At 54.6% G+C, this 21,173-nt stretch overlaps 1 protein-coding gene across 6 annotated transcripts in view; it reads left to right on the plus strand.

The window, feature by feature from the left end:
* COL5A1 (collagen type V alpha 1 chain) overlaps window positions 1–21,173 on the plus strand; it is a 168,859-nt gene that overhangs the window by 37,709 nt on the left and 109,977 nt on the right. For all 6 annotated transcript variants that reach the window (XM_077139687.1, XM_077139695.1, XM_077139680.1 and 3 more), the window contains exons 3-4: window positions 5,492–5,705; window positions 6,701–6,863. In XM_077139687.1, coding sequence (XP_076995802.1) covers window positions 5,492–5,705; window positions 6,701–6,863 — 377 coding nt within the window. The remainder of the gene's footprint in view (window positions 1–5,491; window positions 5,706–6,700; window positions 6,864–21,173) is intronic.

A 21,173-nucleotide genomic window follows, 5' to 3' on the forward strand; every position in this document is an offset into this window, starting at 1 on the left:
ATGGCCTGGCCTGGAATGAGCTCCTCTTTCTGATTCAGATAAGAAGGGGACCAGGGGCCCTGGGACATGCACGCTCACCTGGTGAAGGGTTCTTTATCAGAAGAGGCCTGTGCACTGTCTTTAGTGACCAGCGTGTGACCCTGACATTGAACTCAGACATGGGGTGGTCTTAGGACTGGTCATGGGTCTGTCAATCCCACAAACCTGCTGGGTCCCTGCAGGACACGTCTTTTGCCACCTGCATTTTTGCTTCTCTGACCCTTTTGGTCATAGCTCTGAGCCCGACCTCAGCTGTTTTATCAGCCTTCTTTAAGTCTGCTGTGATGCTGAGGAGTTTTAGAGAATGACGTGTATGTTTTTTCCAGAATGCCATTGGGAATTGATGTGCTCACTCAGAGTCCCTCAGTCCCTGCTTTGTAGCTCTGCAGAGTTGGGATGAGGCAGCTGAGGACCCTTCATGGATCAGGGTCCCTCAAAGAGCTCACCTTTGAGTGGTCCCTCACTAGGTGGGCTTTGGACCCCCTTCCTGGGGATGTCACTGTCTTGGTTCCCTGGCACACCGGTCGCAAGGGGATGCCATCTTTCCTCACCACCCACCTGTGGGGATTTCATTTCCCATGCGTCTGGCAGCATGCTTTAGAATCACTGAGTGAGTGCTCTTTGGCAAGTTTACTCCGAGTCAGCCTGCTTTCCTGCCCTGTGCACCAGGTTGAGCATTCCCAGTGTAGAGAGACTGGGAGGGGCGAAAGCTTGCAAGGCTCAGCTGCCCACGAGCACCTCAACTCTGAGCTTATTCTAGAACATCCTCTGAGCAACAGGAGCATGATGTCACACGAAAGGACACAGTTTGGAAATAAGGGGTCCTACCCCTGGAGATAATCCATAGTCAATTAGTTGACGATTAGCTCAGTCCTGCCTGTCACCCAATTCAGCGTTACTGACAGGCAGATTTCCTGGAATATGTGTCTTTATACCTTCCACCCCTGCCTCCCCTTGGAATTTCTTGAGGCAAAAACTATTGTAGGGCCGCAGGAATGTGGGCTAATTGTTGGGAAATCTATCATGCACTCTTCTGAATAGCAGTATAAGGAATTTTTTTTAAGCACAATGGGCTTAGTTCAGTTGGATGGGTCCGTCTGTAGCAACTGCCTCAGTAATGAGGAGAAAAGCTGGAGCTAGCTTCAGAATTTCTGTAGGGTCCCTCTGCAGCTCCCAAAGTGTTGTATCAGGAAAGGCTGTTAAAGGAGCCTTATTCTATATCAGTGTCATACGATTTTGCAAACCTCAGAGCCAACTGAATGACACGGCTTCCCTGTTCCTTTGTTATAAAACTCCAAGTGAGCTCATCATCTTGCCCCCTTTTTCTTTGGTTCCACCAGCCCCCTGATGAATTTAGGACCTCTCGCTGTGGTGGGGCTTTGAGGGTCCATTTCAAGTTCTCCATGAGATGAGTGCTCAAACCACTTGCCTTTTGCCCAGACCGAGTGCAGCCATCTCTCTGAGTTCTTTCAGATGGGGGGAGTGGACAGAGGTGTCCTGCCTGCTTCCCGGGTCACTCTGGAAGCCCAGCCTGCTTACACACCACAGGGAGCGATGGTGTGGTGAGGTTGACTGGAGCAGGGCTTGGGGCATGGTGGCGTGATGTGAGCATATATGCCTGTGCAGGCTTCTCGAGCTGGAAGCCCGTGTCCAGGTGGCCGACTTCTTGTCTGAGTTTCCTGGAGCTGCTGTCCCTCTCCTTAGAGGCCATGGGGATCTGGGTCACTGTGGAATGCCTGATGGCCTTGGCCTAGACATGGCCGCCTTCCTCGCAGGCCTGGCTTAAGCTCACCTCTAACCTCTGCCCACATTGCCCTTTTTCATTATTCAAAAGCTCTTGTATGAAGCACTCGCCCTCTGGGCCCTGGAGATGTAGCCATGAACAAAGCAGACAGAAATTCTAGCCTTCTCTTGACTGGGCAAATCAAGCTTCCAAGGCTGAAGGTTGGTCACCGGCCCTATCCTCTTGTCCCCCGACCAGGTGCGGTGTCCCCTGCCGCTTTCAGGCATGACGTGCATGACATTCCACCTCGGTCTCCCAGGTTGTCCTGGCTGCTCAGACCCCATGATTCTGGATTCTGAGATCAGTCTGACCGGGGAGCTGGTCTTGACGCCGCAGCCTTCTCCCGAATGGCTGTTTAGTGGGGGGACGTCGGTGCGCAGAAGCTGGAAGGGTCTGAGGACGATGCCAGGCCAAAGCAGAGCCTGCCCCACGACGCTGGGGGTGGGAGCAGCCCCGCGAGGGCTGGGATTTGCTTGCCTGCGTCCTGCCTGCACTGGGGACATCATGCCCTGGTAGGACTGGTCTGAGACCCCAGAAGGAGCCGTTGAATATCAGAGAGGCGGGTGTTTCCCACGAAACTGCCGGTGCTGCCTAGGGACCCCAGGCCTGCCCGGAAGCTCCTGGGGGCCACCAGTACCACTTGGACTGCTCAGACTGGAAGAAGTGTGCAACCTGGGACGCCCTCAGGCCCCTCACTGACCCCTCGGAAGATGACCTGAGCACAGCAACTCCCCTTCCCGGCCCCCCGAGGTTGTCTCCTCACACACCTGAAGCTGGGGAAGTCCAGGCCTACCCCAAGCCTTCGCTTCTCTGCGTCAGCACCCCAGCTTCCTCCTGTGTGCCGGGACCATGGATTGGGGCTCCCCCTGCATCATGTCCCCCCACCCCGGTAATCTGCTCGCCAACAGCCCCCTTCAAGCAGGCCCCAGTGGTGCCTCCCCACCCCCTTTGCCAGCACCTTCATCACTGCCCCAGGCTTTGCCCCCACAGCAGGGCCCAGAGCCTACAATTGGCTCCCATGGCTGCCCTGTCACTGTTGTCTCCGGGGCCCAGCTGGCGGGGTGCCCGGGATGCAGCAGGGACGCGTCGCTACTGATCACGCAAACAAATCCAGTGATCGATCCGTCTGCCCAGGACCTGTTTCCTTGGCGTAGTATGGTGTGGTTTGATCACAAATGCATTTATTAAGCTCCTAGAGTGCTCCTGTGCCTTCAGGCCTCGGCTGAAGTAAAAAGGACGTAACTGGGCCCCTCGCTGATCGCCCCCCTGCCGCAGTCGTGACTTCTGTCTGAGAAATGAAATGTGACGTGTCCGGCAGCCGACTCCTGTGCCCAGGACGCCCGGGCGGAGCGGATTATCCTGCCAGGGACAAGAACGGACCGTCTCTACAGTGACAATAAATCCATTGTTATGTTGCCAGGAGCTAGATTAGTGTTAAGCATAATTTATCCTTTTAGCTTATCTGAGCTGAGAAAATGTGTTACCATAGAGATTTTAAAAATCAAGAAACAGCCTTTTAATGAGCTGCTGGCGGGAGGTGAAGGTTGGTCCTGAGCAGCGCATCCCGTCGGGAAGGCGAGCTCTCTAGTTTCCCAGCCTTTCCACTCTTCGGGACGCAGTGATGACTGTCGTGGGTGGGACAGGTGGGACAGGTGGCTCACCTGCAAATGGGAGCTAGCATGTCGCTGAATCAAATCACACCTGCCAGTCTGCCCGGGTGGTCAGGGACCTTGTCCCGAGCCCCCAGCACCCCTGTCGCGGGGACAGGATGGGACCAGCCAGTGCTGCTGGCCTCGCCGGCTGGGACCCCTTTGTAAGCATGCCATGGGGGCATCGCTAAAGCCTTGTTCTTGGATGCCCCCTCCCGCACCTCACATTTAAAGGATAGTGTGAAGCTGATGGCTGCATGGAAATGGTGGCCTCAGCCAATCTGTTCCCAAGTGGCGCCTGCCTGAAGTGGAAGGGTGGCCCGAGTGGCTCTCTCTTAGATGGACATGACTGCCCTGGCTGACCCCATCAGGTGGAAAGAGGGGGTTTGATCAGGTCCCCTGTGGCCCAGTCTCCTGGGTGGAGGGCCACGGCCAGGGCGTAGGGCACTGCAGACAGGTCCCCACAAGCAGCTGCGTGACCCGGGGCTGGGAACCTTGGGCTTACCCCTTAAGAATCTTTCTGGAGGGATCTGGGATCACAGAGTAGGTTCTCCAACCTGCCTCTGTCATGGCCTGAGGCTCTTACTCAGGTCTCTGAGCTTGCTTTGGGGTTGGTTGGTTAGAGTGTCTGAAGCAGCCCTGGCCCCTCTCTGTACTCGGCCCTCGAGACCTGTCCCCTTGCTGTGTCCTACAGAGGGCGGGAAGACTGCTGCAGGCCATCTTCTCCTCCACCCCATGGCAGCCTTAGGGTGCCATCAGCCTGGTGGTCTGTGATGTCCCCTTCTCCCTGCATGGCTCCCTGCAATAATCCCTGCTTGAATAGCTGCAAGCAGGAGAGACCGCACTGCAGTTCCATCAGCAGAGGGCACTCACAGATAGCTTCTCTGGGGCCATCTGCCAGCCCAGCCCAGCTCTGCATCAGGTGGGAGCTAATGACTCTCAGGGTCCATCTGGTCAACCTCGTTGCAGTCTAATGAATGGGAGGACCTAATCAGAGTTGGCTTTCCCCCCTCGTGCCCATGAGCCAGGTCTGCAGCTTCTGGCATTAGTCCGAGGCGGCCGGGCAGTAGTTCTAGGCCCCTCACTTTCACCACCTGGAATGCCACCCCTTCCGGCTAGTTCTGAGGAGCATGCCGACTCAGACTGAGCATTTCTAGATGACTCAGCTGCACATCGATTAGCTGCACACTCTCTGTCAGCCCCGGCGCTAGGCAGAATTGCAGATTGCACGTGGTGCAAGAATGGCTGCCTTTGCCATCAGGATCGATAGGGAGGAGAGGTACAGCCTTCCTGACACACCCTTGGACAAAGGGCAAACATGTCCGGAGGACCAAGGAGCTTAGAGCAGGCTGGCCAGGGCCAGCTTGGAGCTGGCTGCTGATGACTTCAGGGGGTGTCTGGACCATGTTGTAAAGATGTTCCCTCCCATCAATGCACCAGATTTGTTTTTTGTTTTATTATTTGCATTGATATCTTTTGGTTTCCTTCTCCCTTTTTCTCCTATGCATGTGAACGAGGAAATGTTAAAAAATGCAGTTCTAAAAACATATCCCAAACCCATTGCCAGTGCCCCCCACCACCACCACATACACTCTTTTTCCCTTCAGTGGATGTTGATGAGATACACTCTGCTAGGCACAGTTTAGGCACTCCAAAGGATACAAAGCTGCATTAAAAACAGAAAGCTCACATTCCAGAAGGTTCTAATTGGGATTTATACACAGATGTGTTGAGCTGAAGAACTGAGACCAGAGCGCTGAGGGCCCCCAGAAGGAAGGAACACTTGGGCTTCCTAGAGGGCTTTGCATTTGAGCTGAGCCTGAGGGAGCAGGCTCGGACGCATGGCACTGAGGAAGGGCTGCAGGGACGGTTTGATCAGAGGGCAGCTGTGCGGCGACGCCAGCGCCCACTGTGTGCAGCAGACCCCGCCAGGTGTCTGGTCCGGTTTTCTGCAGAGCTGTGCGCCAGGCTTTGGTTGGAGGCTTCCCAACAGCCTCGTTATCTCTGTCCTCTGTTCCAGCGTCGGCCTTTCCCGAGGACTTCTCCATCCTCACCACTGTGAGAGCCAAGAAGGGCAGCCAGGCCTTCCTGGTCTCCATCTACAATGAGCAGGGCATCCAGCAGATTGGCCTGGAAATGGGCCGCTCCCCCGTCTTCCTCTACGAGGACCACACAGGGAAACCGGGCCCCGAAGACTACCCCCTCTTCAGGGGCATCAACCTGTCGGATGGCAAGTAAGTGGGCACTGGCTGGAACCCAGTCCCCGTCTCATCAGAAGGATGGAGCAGGGTGCCTCCAGCCCGCCGGCCAGACGTGGGGCATGAGGGCAGCTCACACAGCGGACGGTGCTCGGGCGTCCCAGGGAGCGGCACTGTGCCGAGACCTCTGGGCTGGGAGTCCTGAGCCTGGGTTCCCTGTGACTTTGGGCAGCTCCTTCTCCACCCTAGGCCTCCAGTTCCCCTCTGTTAACTGCACTCAAGTATACTGAATGCTGGTCTGTTGTATCAGAAGGGACGTGGGAGGCTATAGTTATACTCAACGTGTTCCAGAAGGATTGAAACCCTCCTACAAGGAGACGGACGTGTCAATGCATGAGTGAGCGATTAAAAACATAAAAAGCAGGGCTTGGCAGGATTTTCTGTTGGGTGGCACTGTGGAAGCCACCCCTGCCTTGGCTAACACTCCTGGGTGGGGGCCATGCTCTGGGCAGGCCTTCGAGGCTTGGTCCTCGTGTTAATCGTTAACTGACAGTTCTGTCCAGATCCATCAAGTCTGCCTTTTCTGAGCAAAACTCAGCTTGTCATCGGTGGTCCAGATGATCTGTGGGAGACAGCACTGTCCTGCTCATGTCAAAGCAGTACAGCCTCCTCCCTCTTCCTCTGATGGCCGTGACGGCTGCCGGCCTCGGGCCTGCTCCCTCAGCGTGTTCTTGCTGTGCTTTCCCCACGGGCCCATTGGGTTTAGGCCGTTGTCCCCAGTGCAGAGATGACAGGCTGGAGGTTTAAAGAGGTTGAGCAGCCCACACGGTGACACGTAGCATTGCTGGGATGTGAGCCTGGGCTTGTCAGATTCCGGAGGCTGATCTGTCAGCCCCGCTGCTCTGCCGTGTCTGGGTAGGAGATGGGGATTCTTTATCACCTCCTGAGTAATCTGAGCAAAAGCCACTTGTATTGGCATCCGGGGACCCCAGCCGCCCCTTCACCTGCCCGGGCTGTCTGTGTCTTTGCAGGTGGCACAGAATCGCTCTCAGCGTCCACAAGAAGAATGTCACCTTGGTCCTGGATTGCAAAAAGAAGGTCACCAAGTTCCTCGATCGCAGCAGCCACCCCAGCATCGACGTCAACGGCATCATCGTGTTCGGCACCAGGATTCTGGACGAGGAAGTGTTTGAGGTGAGTGGGAGTGGGCGGGGGTCCCAGGGGCCCGCCCGGGGAAGGCGCCCCGCGAGGGGTCTCTCTCGTCTTCAGACCCTGCCCCGAAGGCCCGTCTCTGTCCTCTGGGACCAGTTGGCACTGGGACGTGGCCATGGCATCTCTGCTGGAAGCTGCCACCGCTGTCAGGAGGGATGTGCATGGCCCATGGCAATGGTGGCCACACGGGGAGAACAGTGGCACCGCACTTAAAGTCCTAGCCTGGGAAGGATGGGGGTCCTTTGAGAGCCTCGTAGAAACATGCAGACCACCTTCAGGTATCCAAGGGGCTGTCCTGGAGATGGGGTACATGCGCCTTCTGGGAGAGCTTGGAAGGTGGAGCTCCCCAGGGAGTGGAAGCCTCAGGAAGGCATATACCAGCTTAGTTAAGAGGTGTTCGAAATCAGCAGTGTCCATACTGAATCTAGTCCGGAGCTTGTCTCTCCCGGGAAATGCAGCAGAAATTGGGGAGCGGGAGATTGAGCAATGCAGATCTGGGGGACCCCCAGTTTGATCTCCAGAGTCTTGCTTTCTCACCTTGATAGATTGGGGTCATCTAAGCTGGAGTTGGAAAGCGTTGTTCTGCTGCCAAAAGGCAGTTTGAGAACCTCTGCAATTGATTGCTGATTCCCAGGTGCCCCAGGCCTTGGTATCACCCAGGAGCCTTTAGAATTCAGATTCCCAGTCCCCGTCTTCTGAGGTGCTGGGGCCCCAGGTTTGCGGCAAGCCCTGGAATCTGTATTTCTAGAAAGAGTTCAGATGACTTGCTCCCTCAACCGGAAACCTCTGCTAGGTTACCTTTCCTTTCACATATTTTGGCATTATGGAAGTTTTTGTTCAAACCAAGGGCTCAGTGGCTAAAGTGTGTTTGAAAAGCACTGGGCTAGGCCATTTCTGAGACTGGCCCAGCTGTTCCTGGGAACAGGTAGCTTAACTACGAGAAGCAGGTAGAGCAGGGCCAACCGGGTGGAGGGAGCACTCAGCTTAAATCCTGTGAGCTGGATTTGGGGCCTTGTCTAAGCATGTCTAAGCCTCGACTTCACCTGTAAAATGGGGTGATAAATGCACCTACCTCTGAGCTTGGTAAAAGTGACAAGCGGCCACGTGCGGTTAGGCACAAGCTTCCCTCGATGTAAGTGCTTCGTAGCTGCTTCGTGTTCTCAGTGGTAATCCCCGCAGGTAAGCAGGTGGAAAGGTGGGCCACGGCCCAGGTGGTTTCCCCATCTGAGAAATGGGCAGCATAATAGTCCATACCTCATTTTAAAATTCAACTAAGTTGTTTAGTTTTTCTTTCTCTTTCTTTAAGGTAGTTTTATTGAAATGCATTTACACACCGTATACTCCATCCAAAGTGTAGAATCAGCGTGGCTCACAGTATCACCCCATAATTGTGCATTCATCACTGAAATCAATTTTAGAACATTTTCATTGCTCTAAAAGAAAAAAGAGAAAACACAAAACATCCCATACCCTTATCCCCAGGCCTCATCAGTGACCCCAGTGCTGGCTACTGTTAATGAAACATTTAAGATATTGCTGTTAGCTATAACTCATAGTTCACAATAGGTACATTTTTTCCCCCATATACCCCTCTATTATTAACTCCTTGCAAAAGTTTGTGAATTTGTTCTGGTTCACAACAGGACCTTTTTATGTTTGTGCAGTTATTCATGGGCATTGTCCACCACAAAGGTTCACTGTTTTACATTTGCATACTTGAACCTCCAGCCTTCCTTCTGGTGACATCCACGACTCTACACTCCCCCTTTCCACCACACTCACATGCCTTTTAGCCCTGCCAGTTATTCTCACAGTAACATGCTGCCCTCACCTCTGCCCTTTTCCACACATTCAGATTCACCCGAATTAAACATTTTGCACATCTTAAGCAATTACCCCCCACCCTCTGGCCTCCTTCTATATCCGGGTAAACTATATTCTAGATTTTATGCCTGTGAGTTTAAATATCAGAATTATTTCACTTCAATGAGATCATACAATATTTGTCCTTTTGTGTCTGGCTTATGTCACTGGACACGATGTTCTCAGGGTTCATGCATTTTGCCACATGCTTCAGGGCGGCATTCCTTTTTCCTGCAGAGTAATATTCCATCGTCTGTATCCTCCGTGTTTAGTTTATCCGTTCATCTGTGGGTGGACGCTCAGGGTTGCTTCCACCTTTTGGCAATCATGAACAATGCCGCTGCGAAGCTTGGTGTACAAGTGACCACGCATGCCTGCTCTCCAGTCTTCTGGCTGTATCCTGAGTAGTCTCCCCACCCATTTGCAGGGGTGAAGCACATGGAAGGGGGAATCCATGTCCGCGTGCACACGTGGCCACTCTGTGGGTCCTGTCACTGTTCCCAAGTATTAGTATTAAAGAACAAGAACAACTCTGAATTTTCAAAATGAAATGAGCCTCGAATTTAACCTCCCCTCCTTGCCTCCTTGGGCTTGTCCCCCCAGCAGACACTGCAGGCAACAGACTTCTGTTGGCACTCGTAGGTCACAGATACATCTGGAATCTGCCTCCCTGGGGAGCCGGGAGGGCCCCGCTTGTGGATTTCCATTTGAACAAGAGAGTCTCGGTAGTGGCTGCTGCAGCCCCTGTTAGGAGTGAGAGAGTTTTGTGAATACAGGCTCACAAAATGGTGTGACAGAGGCGATTCCCCAGCCCCGGAGTTCCTGGCAGTTGGACGTGTCTGCATTGGAAAACCAGAGCTGTCTTTGTTAATGAAGTCACCAAAAGCAGTGGGGCCATTAGTGGCCCCCAGTTACATTTTTGTTCTTTTCTCCCCATGACAATGTTAGGGATAAGTTGAGTGGGTTGGCCTCCCATGCCCAGCCACTCTGTGTCTTGTAAGGGAAACAGAATTTTTCTTTCTTTGAAAATAAAAGTGATTTAACTCTTTAGCTTCCCCTCCCATTTTAACCATGTGGCTGCTCCGGAAGGCTCTGAAAAAGGAGGGACCCGCACTGTTAAATGTGCTTCTGCAGCAGCCCCTTGCGTCCCCTGGAAGGACATGTTCTGCCATCCAACTCTGCAGGCTCCTGGGAGCCAGGCCTCTGTTACCCTGAGGGAGGGCCGAGGCCCTGCTGGCACCCACAAGTGGAGCTTTGCGCCATGGCATGGTTTCCAAACTGGGTTTGCTCAACTCTAGACAGCTTGCTGGGGAGCCAGGGCTTTTCCTGGGGTATGTGCAGCTCCACAGAGGTCCCCTCTGCCCATGATGAGGGCCCATCGAGGCATGGAATGGAGACAGAGACTGCCAGGGGGCAAGACACCCTCCCTGCAACCCCTGGGGCTCTCCAGACGCTACCTCACCTAGCTGGGTGCATGCTCTGCACCAGGGTATGTGGTCCTCTCAGGTGCCAGCAGCCCCCTACTCTCTCGGACCTGACCCCCTCTGCTCCCCCAGCCCTAATCTGAACCTGGCTCTAACGGGGAGGTCATGCTCGACCCCTCCAAAGCCAGCCTGGAGTGGGTGGGTATGCTAGCAAGCATGTAGACCCCTGGGTCCCATGGGTCTTGGGGAGCACACTCTCACTTCCCACTCCCAGCTGGTGACCCTGAACCCGTGGCCGTGCCTGTCTGAGCCCAGCGCCCTCGCCTGTAAGGTGAGCATGACGGGCCATGGAGGGTGGGCAGGAACCTCCGGGACTTGCCTGTACTTCTGAGGGCCTCTGCAGGCCCCCGCCCCAGAGCCATGCCTGGTAAGCTGGCAGTCACCCCAGGGCTCTCTGGCCCACAGTTGGCAATGGCAGGGACAGTTCTAGTGGCCGTGACAGAGGCACGTTTCTCTATTTGGGCCCAGGACCTCAGGCTGTCCTCTGTCACCTGGGCTCTTATGACGCAGGAGCCAAGTCCCCTTTTAAGCTGTCGTATATTTCAAGGGGCAACAAGACTATTCTAGTTTGCTAGCTGCCAGAATGCAATATACCAGAAACAGAATGGCTTTTAAAAGGGGGAATTTAATAAGTTGCTAGTTTTCAGTTCTAAGGCCGAGAAAATGTCCTGATTAAAAACAAGTCTATAGAAATGTCCAATCTACGGCATCCAGGGAAAGATACCTTGGTTCAAGAAGGCTGGTGACGTTCAGGGTTTCTCTCTCAAGCGGAAAGGCACATGGCGAACACAGTCAGAGTTCCTCTCTCATCTGGGAGGGCACATGGTGAATATGGTGTCATCTGCTAGCTTCTTCTCCTGGCTTCCTGTTTCATGAAGCTCCCCGGGAGGCATTTTCCTTCTTCATCTCCAAAAGCCACTGGCTGGTGGACTCTGCTTCTCATGGCTGTGTCATTCCATTCTGCTCTCTCTGAATTGCTCTCATTCTCCAAAATATTTCCTCTTTTATAGGACTCCAGTCAATTAATCAAGACCCACCCAAATGGGTGGAGACACCTCTCTACCTAACCCCGTTTAGCAACGACTCTTGATCACTCAAAATCACATCAAGATGTGACTCCCTAAGTCACATCTCCAGGGAGATGACCTAATTATAGTTTCAAACATACAGTACTGAATAGAGATTAGAAGGAACAGTTGCCTTTCAGAATGGATTTAGGATTAAAACATGGTTTTTCTAGGGTACATACATCCTTTTAAACCAGCGCAAAGACCAAACACACCATGTGCTTGAGCTTTCTCTGTGAAGTCCCTGGTGTTTAAAAGAAGAGATCCCTGAGGCCAGGGGGGGAGGGGGCTGGGGAGGGTGCCAGCACCCTTCTCCCTTGCCAAGAGACCCAAAGGAAAAGGCTTGTGGGACAGATTAGTGCCCCCTCCCTCCTTTCCTATGGCCCAAGATCTCACTCGGCCATCCTGGTCCCCAAGCCGAGGAGACACCCAGGCCTGGTCCTGTCTCACAGGATGGGGTGGTAGGAGCTGGTGGGTGCTCAGGCTGGCCCTGTCCAAGTACTGCCTGGCCGGCCATCTGCGCATCCTGGTGACAGGGGACATGGCCAGGCTGCACACTCTTAGGTGGAGGGTCCCGAGGCTGCCTGGGGTGCCATGGTTTCTTGCATCTTTCATCCTCTCCTGGAACACGTGTGCTCTGTCACTGGTGAGCTCCGGGGTCCCAAGGACTGGCTCCTGGGCCTTGAGTGGGAACAGGGGCAAGGCTGGCTGAGCATGCCCTGGGGCAGGCCTGCAAAGAGGGACCCTAAAGGCCTCCCTGTGCAGGAAAACATATTGTTTCCTTCCAAAACTGAGCGTGGAAGGAGTCATTTGGACTTTGCATTTTCAGAAATGTGGACACAGATGCCTCGGAGAGTGAGAGGCTTCCAGCCGGAGGTGGGAATGGAGGTGGCAAGCATGCCGTCTTTTCCGTAGCTTGGAGAAGCAGGCTGGGGACGCGGACAAGGGCTGATTCATGAGGACATGCCTGCTGTGTCCTGGGCAGTCAGTCGGCCCCCAGTGCCCTGGAAGGAGCAGAATCATGTTGCCATTTCACAGCTCAGGATGGCAACACCAGAGAGGCTGAGTCACTAGCCCAAGGTCGCCCAGCAGGATTGTGGCAGGCAAGATCAGTCCTGGGGTGTGTTGGAGGCAAGAGCCTGATTCTTCAGCTCTGCTCCTTCCCTCCTGGTGTGGATGGCAGAGCCTTCAGGCCCCACTGCTCTGTTCCTGGGGTGTTGCGTGGGCCTTAAAGTGATTAGAGCCCCGTGGGTCTGGGAAGTTCTGGAATCTTCCCAGGTAGAGTGGGCTCTTTCTCCTGGCAAGTGAACTCCACCCCTGAGCTGCCATTCAGTCCCAGCGTGTGCCTCCCTCACGTCCAACGTGAAACGTGGCAGCCCATTCCCCGATGTAGGACCCGCTGCCCATCCTCCCACGGCAGGCGTCCTGGAAGGGGGGGTGACTGAGGCAGGGCTGGCACTCGGCCACCAGAGGGGCTCTGCTTCAGGCTGTGGGGGAAGGACCCTTCCTCTTCTGCGGAGCCGAGAACTGGAGAAGAGGGACATGGAGAGGCGGGGACTCCCAGAGGGTGGGAGTTACCAGTAAGTTCTGGGCCAGGAGCCAAGCCCGCTTTTAAGCTGCTGATGTTTCAAGGGGCAACAGGACCAAACAGACCATCGCCATGAGCTTTCTCCACAGCCCTGGGTGTTGGGCAGAAGTGATGGCATCCACTCCGCGGAGCGTCCTCCCAGCTGTCTGCTCTCATTTGAACCACTTGAAAAAAGCAGGGCGGCTGACCTAATCCCTGACTGCCTTTTTCCAGCATCCTGACTTTTCCACTGACATGTTCTTTCCTGGAGTTCGGCTTCCCCAGGGCAGGAGTGGGACCTGTGCTGCAGGGGCTTTCCGGGCCATCCCCCGAGACGGTGGGGGAGCGCTGTGCCCCTTAACTCCAGGGGTGTCCAGGCCAGGAGGCAGAGGCCCAGGGTCAAGTCCCCACCTTTCCTTCCTGGTCCATGACCCTGGGCCACAGCTGTCTCCAGGTGCCACCGGATCCTCCAAGGAATCAGACTTAAGCTGAACTACTTGTCCAGACCTCCCGAGCTGCACGCAGGGACGCAACAATGAAGGGGCAGGACTCAGGACACTCTTGGGTCTCACAAGAGCCCACAAACAAGAGACAGGGCAGCTGGGGGAGTGTGGAGAGCCGGAAGACATGCCCCAGAGAAGAGGAAGCGAGGAAGCAAATCCAAAGCAGCTAGGAGAGAAGATGATGTGTGCAAAGCCTGGCGAGCTGCCAAACTGCACCCACGCCGCAGCTGCAGTGGGTCCCGTGGGGTATGGGGCAAAATGTTCTTTGCTGAAGAACATGCCTGTCTCTGAAAGGAGAATCAGGGATGTCACTTTGCTAGATCTGAGTTGCACACCTCCTTTGAATTTTTGTTTGCCCTGTTTCCGTTGGCTTCCACGGGCCTTGTCAACCTGACTAGCCCAGATTCCTGTCGAGGGGAACCACGACGGAGTTCTAGAGACTTCCCGTCCCTTGGCAGGGAGCTGAGAGGAAGGAATCTGCAGAGCTGGCAAGTGCGGGGTGCTCTGGGTCCAGGGGACAAGAGCGTCTGTGTCAGACACAGGTTGAGTAGGATGGGGTCTCCGGGCATTGGGAGGACAGTGGTCCCGCTTTCCCTCTCAGGGTCCATGTGTGCTTCGCTTTCCCTCTCAGGGTCCATGTGTGCTTTTCCAGCCAGTGTAGCTGGCTGCATCTGTATGCAGAGCGCCCAGCAGCCAGGCTCTCGGCCAGCCCAGCTGGACCTGCCGCACGGCCTGGACTGTCAGCCAGGACATTTAATTCCGCTGCTGGAAGGCGATGCCCTGGTAGAGGCCAGCCCAGATGCTGTTGTCCTCGTCTTCATACACACACACCCACACAGCAGCTCTTGGCCGAGGCCTGGGACGCCTCGCTGTCTCGGGCGCCCTGATGGTCATGTTTCCCGAGAACAGAGCGGCCCGGTGCCAGGTGAGCTGGCACACTTGCACAGCCTGCTCCCAGCGCTGGCCCGTGCTCTTGCCCAGCCCGTGTGGCCTTGCTTCAGCCCTGATTGAGTTCCCAGAGCAGAGAGGAGGGGACCATCAGCACCTGCGGTGCCACCACCATGTATACTGATCTATAGGTGGGAAGCAGAGGCTTCTAGAGCCTAAGCCATGGCCAAGTGTCAGGTTGTGGGAGGGGCAAGTTCAAATGCAGGCTTCCCTGCTGGGCAGAGTTGGGGATGGCAGAGGCACGAAGCTGCTGGAAAAGGCCAGGTCCTTCAGCTAAGACTGGCTGAGTGTGGCATCTCCGACTTGGACTAGTGTCTGACTGGCAAGTGAGGCAGATGTCCAGGTAGTTTTGGGAGGAGGTGCGTGATTGTCCCACGTTCCAGTGCAGCAGAGGCACATGGGCGAGGGGGCATCCTAAAGCTTGCAGGGGGCGACAGCTGGGAGGCAGCAGGATCTCATGTGGGTGTCTATACCAGCGGGTGCCTCAGTCGGGCCTGGGGTGCACAGGTGCTCAGAGGGTGGCGCCTGGTGTGGCCATGCTGCTGTCCTGGAACCTGGCGGGGACCCCGTGAAGGTGTGTTGGGCAAGGTTGCTGTCCAGCAGCTGTCCACTGCCCAGGGGCCTGGTGTGGAGGGGTTTAGAGACACCCCGCAGAGCCCAGCAAACCTGCTCTGTCCCTGTGCTGTGGGACGCCACTCACTGCGCGGCCTGAGAAGTCTTCAGGCCTGTTCCGTGGGAGCTGTGAGGGCTAGGCCAGTCTCCCACCCAGACAGACTGATGCCGTGTGGGGCCCAGCCATGGGGAGTGATGCCGTGTGGGCTCACTGCAGCCTTTCTTCTTGGGGTTCCCCTGGCAGGATCAGTGTTTGGGGTTCATGTGGGCCAGCCCACAGGGCTGGAACATTGCTGGGGTGCAGGCCTGGTCCCCACTTACCATTTGCATGGTGATGGGTGAGGCTAACTCTCAGGTCCCACCTCTAGGAAACGGGAGCTAGTGCCTTCATCGTGGGGTGCGGTGACGATGGAAGCTGGTAGCAAGGCCCTCAGCATGAGGTCTGCCCCACCGCTGGGCACTGGTGACTGTTGCCAAAGGGCACCGGCTGCAGGCTATCCCTGACCTGCGGTCTCTGCCACAATTTATGTTACCTTTATCCCTGCCATAGGGAGGAGAGGGGAGCGGGAAGAGCCCAGGCAGCTCAGCCAATGAGTAACAGAACCTCCTTACCTGCAGAGTGTCACCTTTGTCTTCTGCCCTTGGGAGGGACTCAAGACCACGTTTGAGGGATGAACCACAGCGGGCAGCGGGCAGGGAGATCCTGGAGCTGGCTGCTGGGGTGGGTGCCAGTGTACCTCCCGGGCTCCATACCCTGGGAGCCCTTTAATTTCCTACAAAGAGCCAGCCCAGGGGTTGCAGGTTCGCTCAGAGTCCCCAGTGCTCAATACCCCAGGCTGCCTGTGCAGGTTGGAGGGAGAATGCCCCTGGGTCTCCTCTGGCTTTTCTGCAGACCCAGAGCAGAGCCCTGGGTGTCTGGCCAGGTGTGCGGACATGTGCCTGTCGAGCATGTGCTGGGGGCATGGGGTCAGGGAATGTCTTGCCACCTCTCTGGGCAAGATGTTCCTTGGAGGATGTGGATGCATCACTCTGAATCTTGCTCTCTGGAACAAGAAATATTCTGTGCAGACTTGTTCTCCAGCCTGTGTCTATGGCCTAGATCTGCCTTGCAAACCTTTTTTTTTGCAGCTAGAAGGATAAACATTCCTTGGGGCTGCTCCTCTCAAGCCCTGCACCCCAAGGAGCCCGGGGGCTGGGGGCAATCAGAGCTGTGGGGGCTGCACTAGGTGGGGACTCCTCCCTTCTGTCTGGAAGAGGCGAATCCTAGCAGGTCACACCACCACTTTCTCCCGGAGTTAGTAGGGCGCCGTCCTGCACTAACTGCCTCATCTCCTGTCGGTGCCTCTTCAGACAGCCCGAGGGACACACAGTCTGAATGGTCCCATGGTGTGGACAGGAAATACACACAACTGCAAAGGACAGAGACAGATTTGGAGCCCAGGTCTTCACCTATCCCTGATGGACACCCCAATTCTCAGGTTAACAAGGTGCCAGGGCATTGGGGCTCAGATATCAGCCGTCCACTGAAGCCTGCCCCATAGATGTGCTCAAAGCCCACCTTATTTCCTGAGGATGTTGGCTGTCTGTCCTGGCCACCCCTGGCCCTCAGACCTTTCCACCTGCCTCTCACGTGGCCCTCCATCTCTGTGGACACCCTCCTGGCCCCTAGCCCTCCTCCCTTTAGTCATTGGGAATGCCCAGCTCAAGGAGATTCTTCTTCCTGACCCCCTCTCGCCTCGGGTCCTGGGAAGTCTGTCTCCCTTTATTTGAGCATCTCTGCATTCTCTGCTGGGCTTTCCTTGCATGCTGGGACTAGGTCTCTCCAGGCTGTCTGTCGTGTTGTACCTGGTACCTATAGGACCTTGTCTACAGAAAGCCCTTAGATAACTCTGACCCTCAATGGATCCTAGAACTCTGCAAGTCAGACTTAATTCCTTGTGTCTTTGCTGCTTTCTCTCTAGTTAAATGCTTTCTAGGAGATTGTGTGTTTGAAGCTGCTTTTCTGGAACTGGAAAATTTATGCTTCCCCATGAGTTAACTGCACTGTTTGACCCCATCTCTCATGCCCATTACTGAGAGTTTGCAGTAGGGGTGGCCAAGTTGGGAACCCAGCCATGACCTTAGCAAGGATGTTGATGGATGTGTCGGTGGAGTAATGGCGTTTATGATGATGGTGGATGTGTTGTTGGAGGTGATGGTGATGATAGTGATGGTGAATGTGTTGCTGGAGGTAGTAAATATGTGGGTGGAGGTAATGGTGATGTTGGTGATGGTGGATGTAGATGATGGTGATGATGGTGGTGGAGGTGATGGTGATGCTGATGGAGATGGTGGTAGTGGTCGATGTTTAGTGGAGGTGATGATGGTAGTGGTGGTAGAGGTGATGGTGATGGTGGTGAATATTTTGGTGGAGGTGATGGTAGTGATGGTGATGGATGTGTTGTGAAGGTGATAGTGTTGGTGGTGATGGAGGTGGTGGTGGTGGTGGTGATAGATGTTTGGTGGATGTGATGCTGACAGTGGTGACGGTGATGGATATCGTGGTAGAGATGATGGTGATGATGATGGATGGTCAGTGGAGGTGATGGTGGTGATATTGGTTTTAGTGGATGTGGTGGAGGTGATGTGATGGTGTTGGTGGACGTATTGATGGAGGTAATGGTGATGGTGGTAATGGTAATGGATATGTTGGTGGAGGTGATGTTGGTGATGGTAGTGATTGTGGTGGTAGATATGTCGATGGATGTGATGGTGATGATGGTGATGGTGATGGATGTGTTGGTGGAGGTGATGGTGATGGTTGTGATGGTAGTGAAGGTGATGGTGATTGTGGTGGATATGTTGGTAGAGGTGATGCTGGTGGTGGTGGTGGGTGTGTTGGTGGCAGTGATGATGGTGGATGTGTCAGTGAAGGAGATGCTGATGGTGTTGGTTGTGGTGGTGGATGTGTTGGTGGATGTGAAGGTGATGGTGTGATGGTGGTGGTGGTAATGGATATGGTGGTGAAGGTGATGCTGATGGTGATGATAGTGATGGATATGGTGGTGGAAGTGATCTAATGGTGGTGGTAGTTGTTTAGGTGGAGGTGATGCTGATGGTGTTGGTGTTGGTGTTGGAGGTGAATGTTATGGTGGTGGTGCTAGTGTATGGGTCGGTGGAGGTGATGCTGATGGTGGTGATGGTGATGGTGATGGATATGGTGGTGGAGGTGATGCTAATGGTGGTGGTATGTGTCAGTGGAGATGATGCTGATGGTATTGGTGGTGTTGGTGGAGGTGTTGTTGGAGGTGAAGGTGATGGTGGTGATAGTGGTGGTGGATGCATTGGTGGAGGTGATAGTAATTGTGGTGGTTGTTGCAGTTACTCAGCTCTCACTGTGTGCCAGGCATACTGCTAAACATTCTGCATGTGTCGTCACATTTAACCCTCAAGAAACATCTGTGAGATCAATCTCACTATCTTCACTGGACAGTCATTTGACAAACGAGCAAGCAGCATCCTAGACAGATGAAGTGATGGGCTTCAGTATCGCAGGTGACTAGAACAGGAGCCAGCACTAAGGCTGCTTGAGGTTGACGCCTCCCATATGACCTGCTTCCACGGTGAGGCTGTGGCCAGGGGCTGGACTGCTTTCATCCAACTACAAAGTGTGTGCCCCCATGGTCCCCATGTCCCCATGCTCCGCACTCAATATGGTTTGAGCAGGTTGGCTGCTCCTTGAAGTTCATAGTGAGGGAAAGAGGGAGCCAGTTTTACTCACACACTGAGCAAAGTGGAGTGTAGGCTTTGTGGCTGTGGCCAGAAGTTACTGGTGGCCATCTAAACGTCCACAGTGAAGTATTCAGGGCTGTGACGCTGATGCAGAAAGTCCCCGAGGGACACACCCTTTTGTGCCCAGTGAGCCTTCTGCAGAGGTGGGCACATCTGTCTGGCCCTTATCCCTAGAATGGGCCTCCCCTGTCCATGGTCTGGAGGCACGGTCGCCCTCTCCTCCACACTGACCCTTTTCTCATTGGCTGAGAAGCTGTGCAGGTGGGGCATTTTACAGCCTTGCACCACAGTTCACTTGTCACCAGTCACCACCACCCCCGGGTGTTCCGGAAGCAGCACCCGGCTGAGGATAGGTGACAATTTGCTGTAGGACCTGAGGGTGCCATATAATGTGTGTATGTGGTGGGGGGAGGAGGCGGGGGCAGGGCATGTCCTCTCCACAGGCCACGGAGGGGTCCAAGGTTGGAGAGTGGGCAGCAAATTCCCCCACATGGGTATGTTTCTCCCGCACTCTCATTAACAGTGTTGAACTCATTCTCAGACTCCACAGGTAGCTCTGAAAATCACAGGATAAAATAATTTCACCCTCCTGTGGTGTTGGGCGCCGTTGCCTCATCTGCGTGACTCACGGATGAAAAATACCAAAGCAAGTGTTTAGATGTTAAATGACTCTTGTGGACCCAGGAGAGCTTGAAAAGGGAGACTTGGGGGCCTTTTACCTGTGAAGCCTCCAAGGACAACAGGGCCTCGTCCAGGAAATGGCTTCTGGCTGTGTCCCAGCTGCCCCGCACTTGTCCTGTCCATCTTGGAATTCCATCGGGGCTCCTGAGAGAGGTGAATGCTGTGCCGGGGTGGGTGTGGAAGGCCGTCCCTCTCTGCACCCGTGCTGCTTTGTACAGCATCTTGTGCCCCCACCACCCTTGCCTCCCCACCCCCCCACTCCCAGCTCCACCTTCCTCTTCTCTGTGATAGCTCAGCTAGGGAGCCCGGGACTGAGCCTCTGGAAGCTGCCATCCCTGCGTGCTGGTGGGGGAAACTCTCTCCACCTGCTGGCCCTGAGGGAAGGAGAAGTGGACAGCAGTGTGCATGTGTGTATGTGTGTGTGTGTGTAGAGGAGGATTTATAGTGTGGAAGCCAATGTTTCTCTTGTTTTCGCTTTCTACACAACATTCCTGCCAGCCACCTCTCCTGCAGCCTTGAACAAGAAGGGTTTGTTCTTCTTAAATGATGTGTGTCTCTCAGTTTATGCACACAGAGTGCTCTGGCTAAAATTGGACTGCGGCATCCACAGGCCAAGCGGAGGGCTGGGCTGGGCTGCCCCCGGCGCCTGTTTGTGTTGGAGGGGGGTGCCGGGAACGGGGAGCTGTGACAAGACTGGCTATGCCCAGGGGCTCCGGGGGATTATGTTGGAAGCAGGAATGCAGAATTCCATGCAGGGGAAAGGAAATTGAATACCAGGGATGTGGTTAGAGGGACAACATCCCAAAAGAAACACGAGGCTGGGAGCTCCAGCAGCGAGTCTCTAATTTGGGTGAGTTTGACACTTTCACCATCTCCTGGTCCCCAGGGTTGCTCGGCGATTTTGTGGAAACTGCAATTTCCCCAGTTTATAGCAGAGACACAGCCTGGGTAAAATCTCATTATCGGAAAAGGCAGAGCTGATTCCCTCAGCAAGAGCTGCAAGCGCCAAGGATAACATTTGCTCTGCCGCGTTGAGGGGCGGGTTCAGAGCTGTCCAGCTTGCCCTCGGAGAGAAGACTGACTGTTTGTGACAGTCCAGGCATGTGGCCGGAGTGGTGGAGGGGAGTGGCTGAGAGACCAGCAGGTGTGGCCTGGAATCTCCTGAGCTCAGCAGAGCTTTGCTAACCTGGCAGGCGACAGAGAAAAAAAGTGTATGAAAGAGAAAGTTGTGGTCTGTTATTTGAGGAAGGGATGGAATAAAAACAGCCAGACCTGCTTCTCTGGGCAGCCAGAGGGGCTTGGAGATTGGCATTTAAAATGAAATTTCCTGATTAAAAGCAATTTCCTAGTTAAAGGGCTCGGCCTCGGAATCTGTCATGGAATCAGGTGTAACCTGAATTCACCAAGAGAATGTGGCTTGTACCTGCCCTCACAAGTAGGGCTTTGTGGATAAAATAGAAGTGCGGATGGGAACTAGAAGATAGAAGTTGGAAGTGTGTGTGTGATGTGACACTATGGCCTTGAAAGGGGACCAGACTGCTCTAGGATGGTGCCCTGGATGCTGTCCCTCCCTCTGCCTCCCTGCACTGTGGGTCCTCAGGGGAGCAGCTGGCCTCTGGCCCCTGCTTGCTTACCTGTGAAATGGAGTTGAAGATGGAAGGGAGGCTCCACCATCTCCTTGAGGGGCTGTGAGGGTGGGGGCGGCATATGCCTGAATGCCCCATGATTGTTAGCTCCAGGAAGAGACCAGGAAAAGTTGCTGTGGAAGAGATGCAATGCAATTTGCAAATGGCCTC

This window comes from Tamandua tetradactyla, chromosome 2 (assembly GCF_023851605.1).
Source record: "Tamandua tetradactyla isolate mTamTet1 chromosome 2, mTamTet1.pri, whole genome shotgun sequence".
Taxonomy (NCBI): domain Eukaryota; kingdom Metazoa; phylum Chordata; class Mammalia; order Pilosa; family Myrmecophagidae; genus Tamandua; species Tamandua tetradactyla.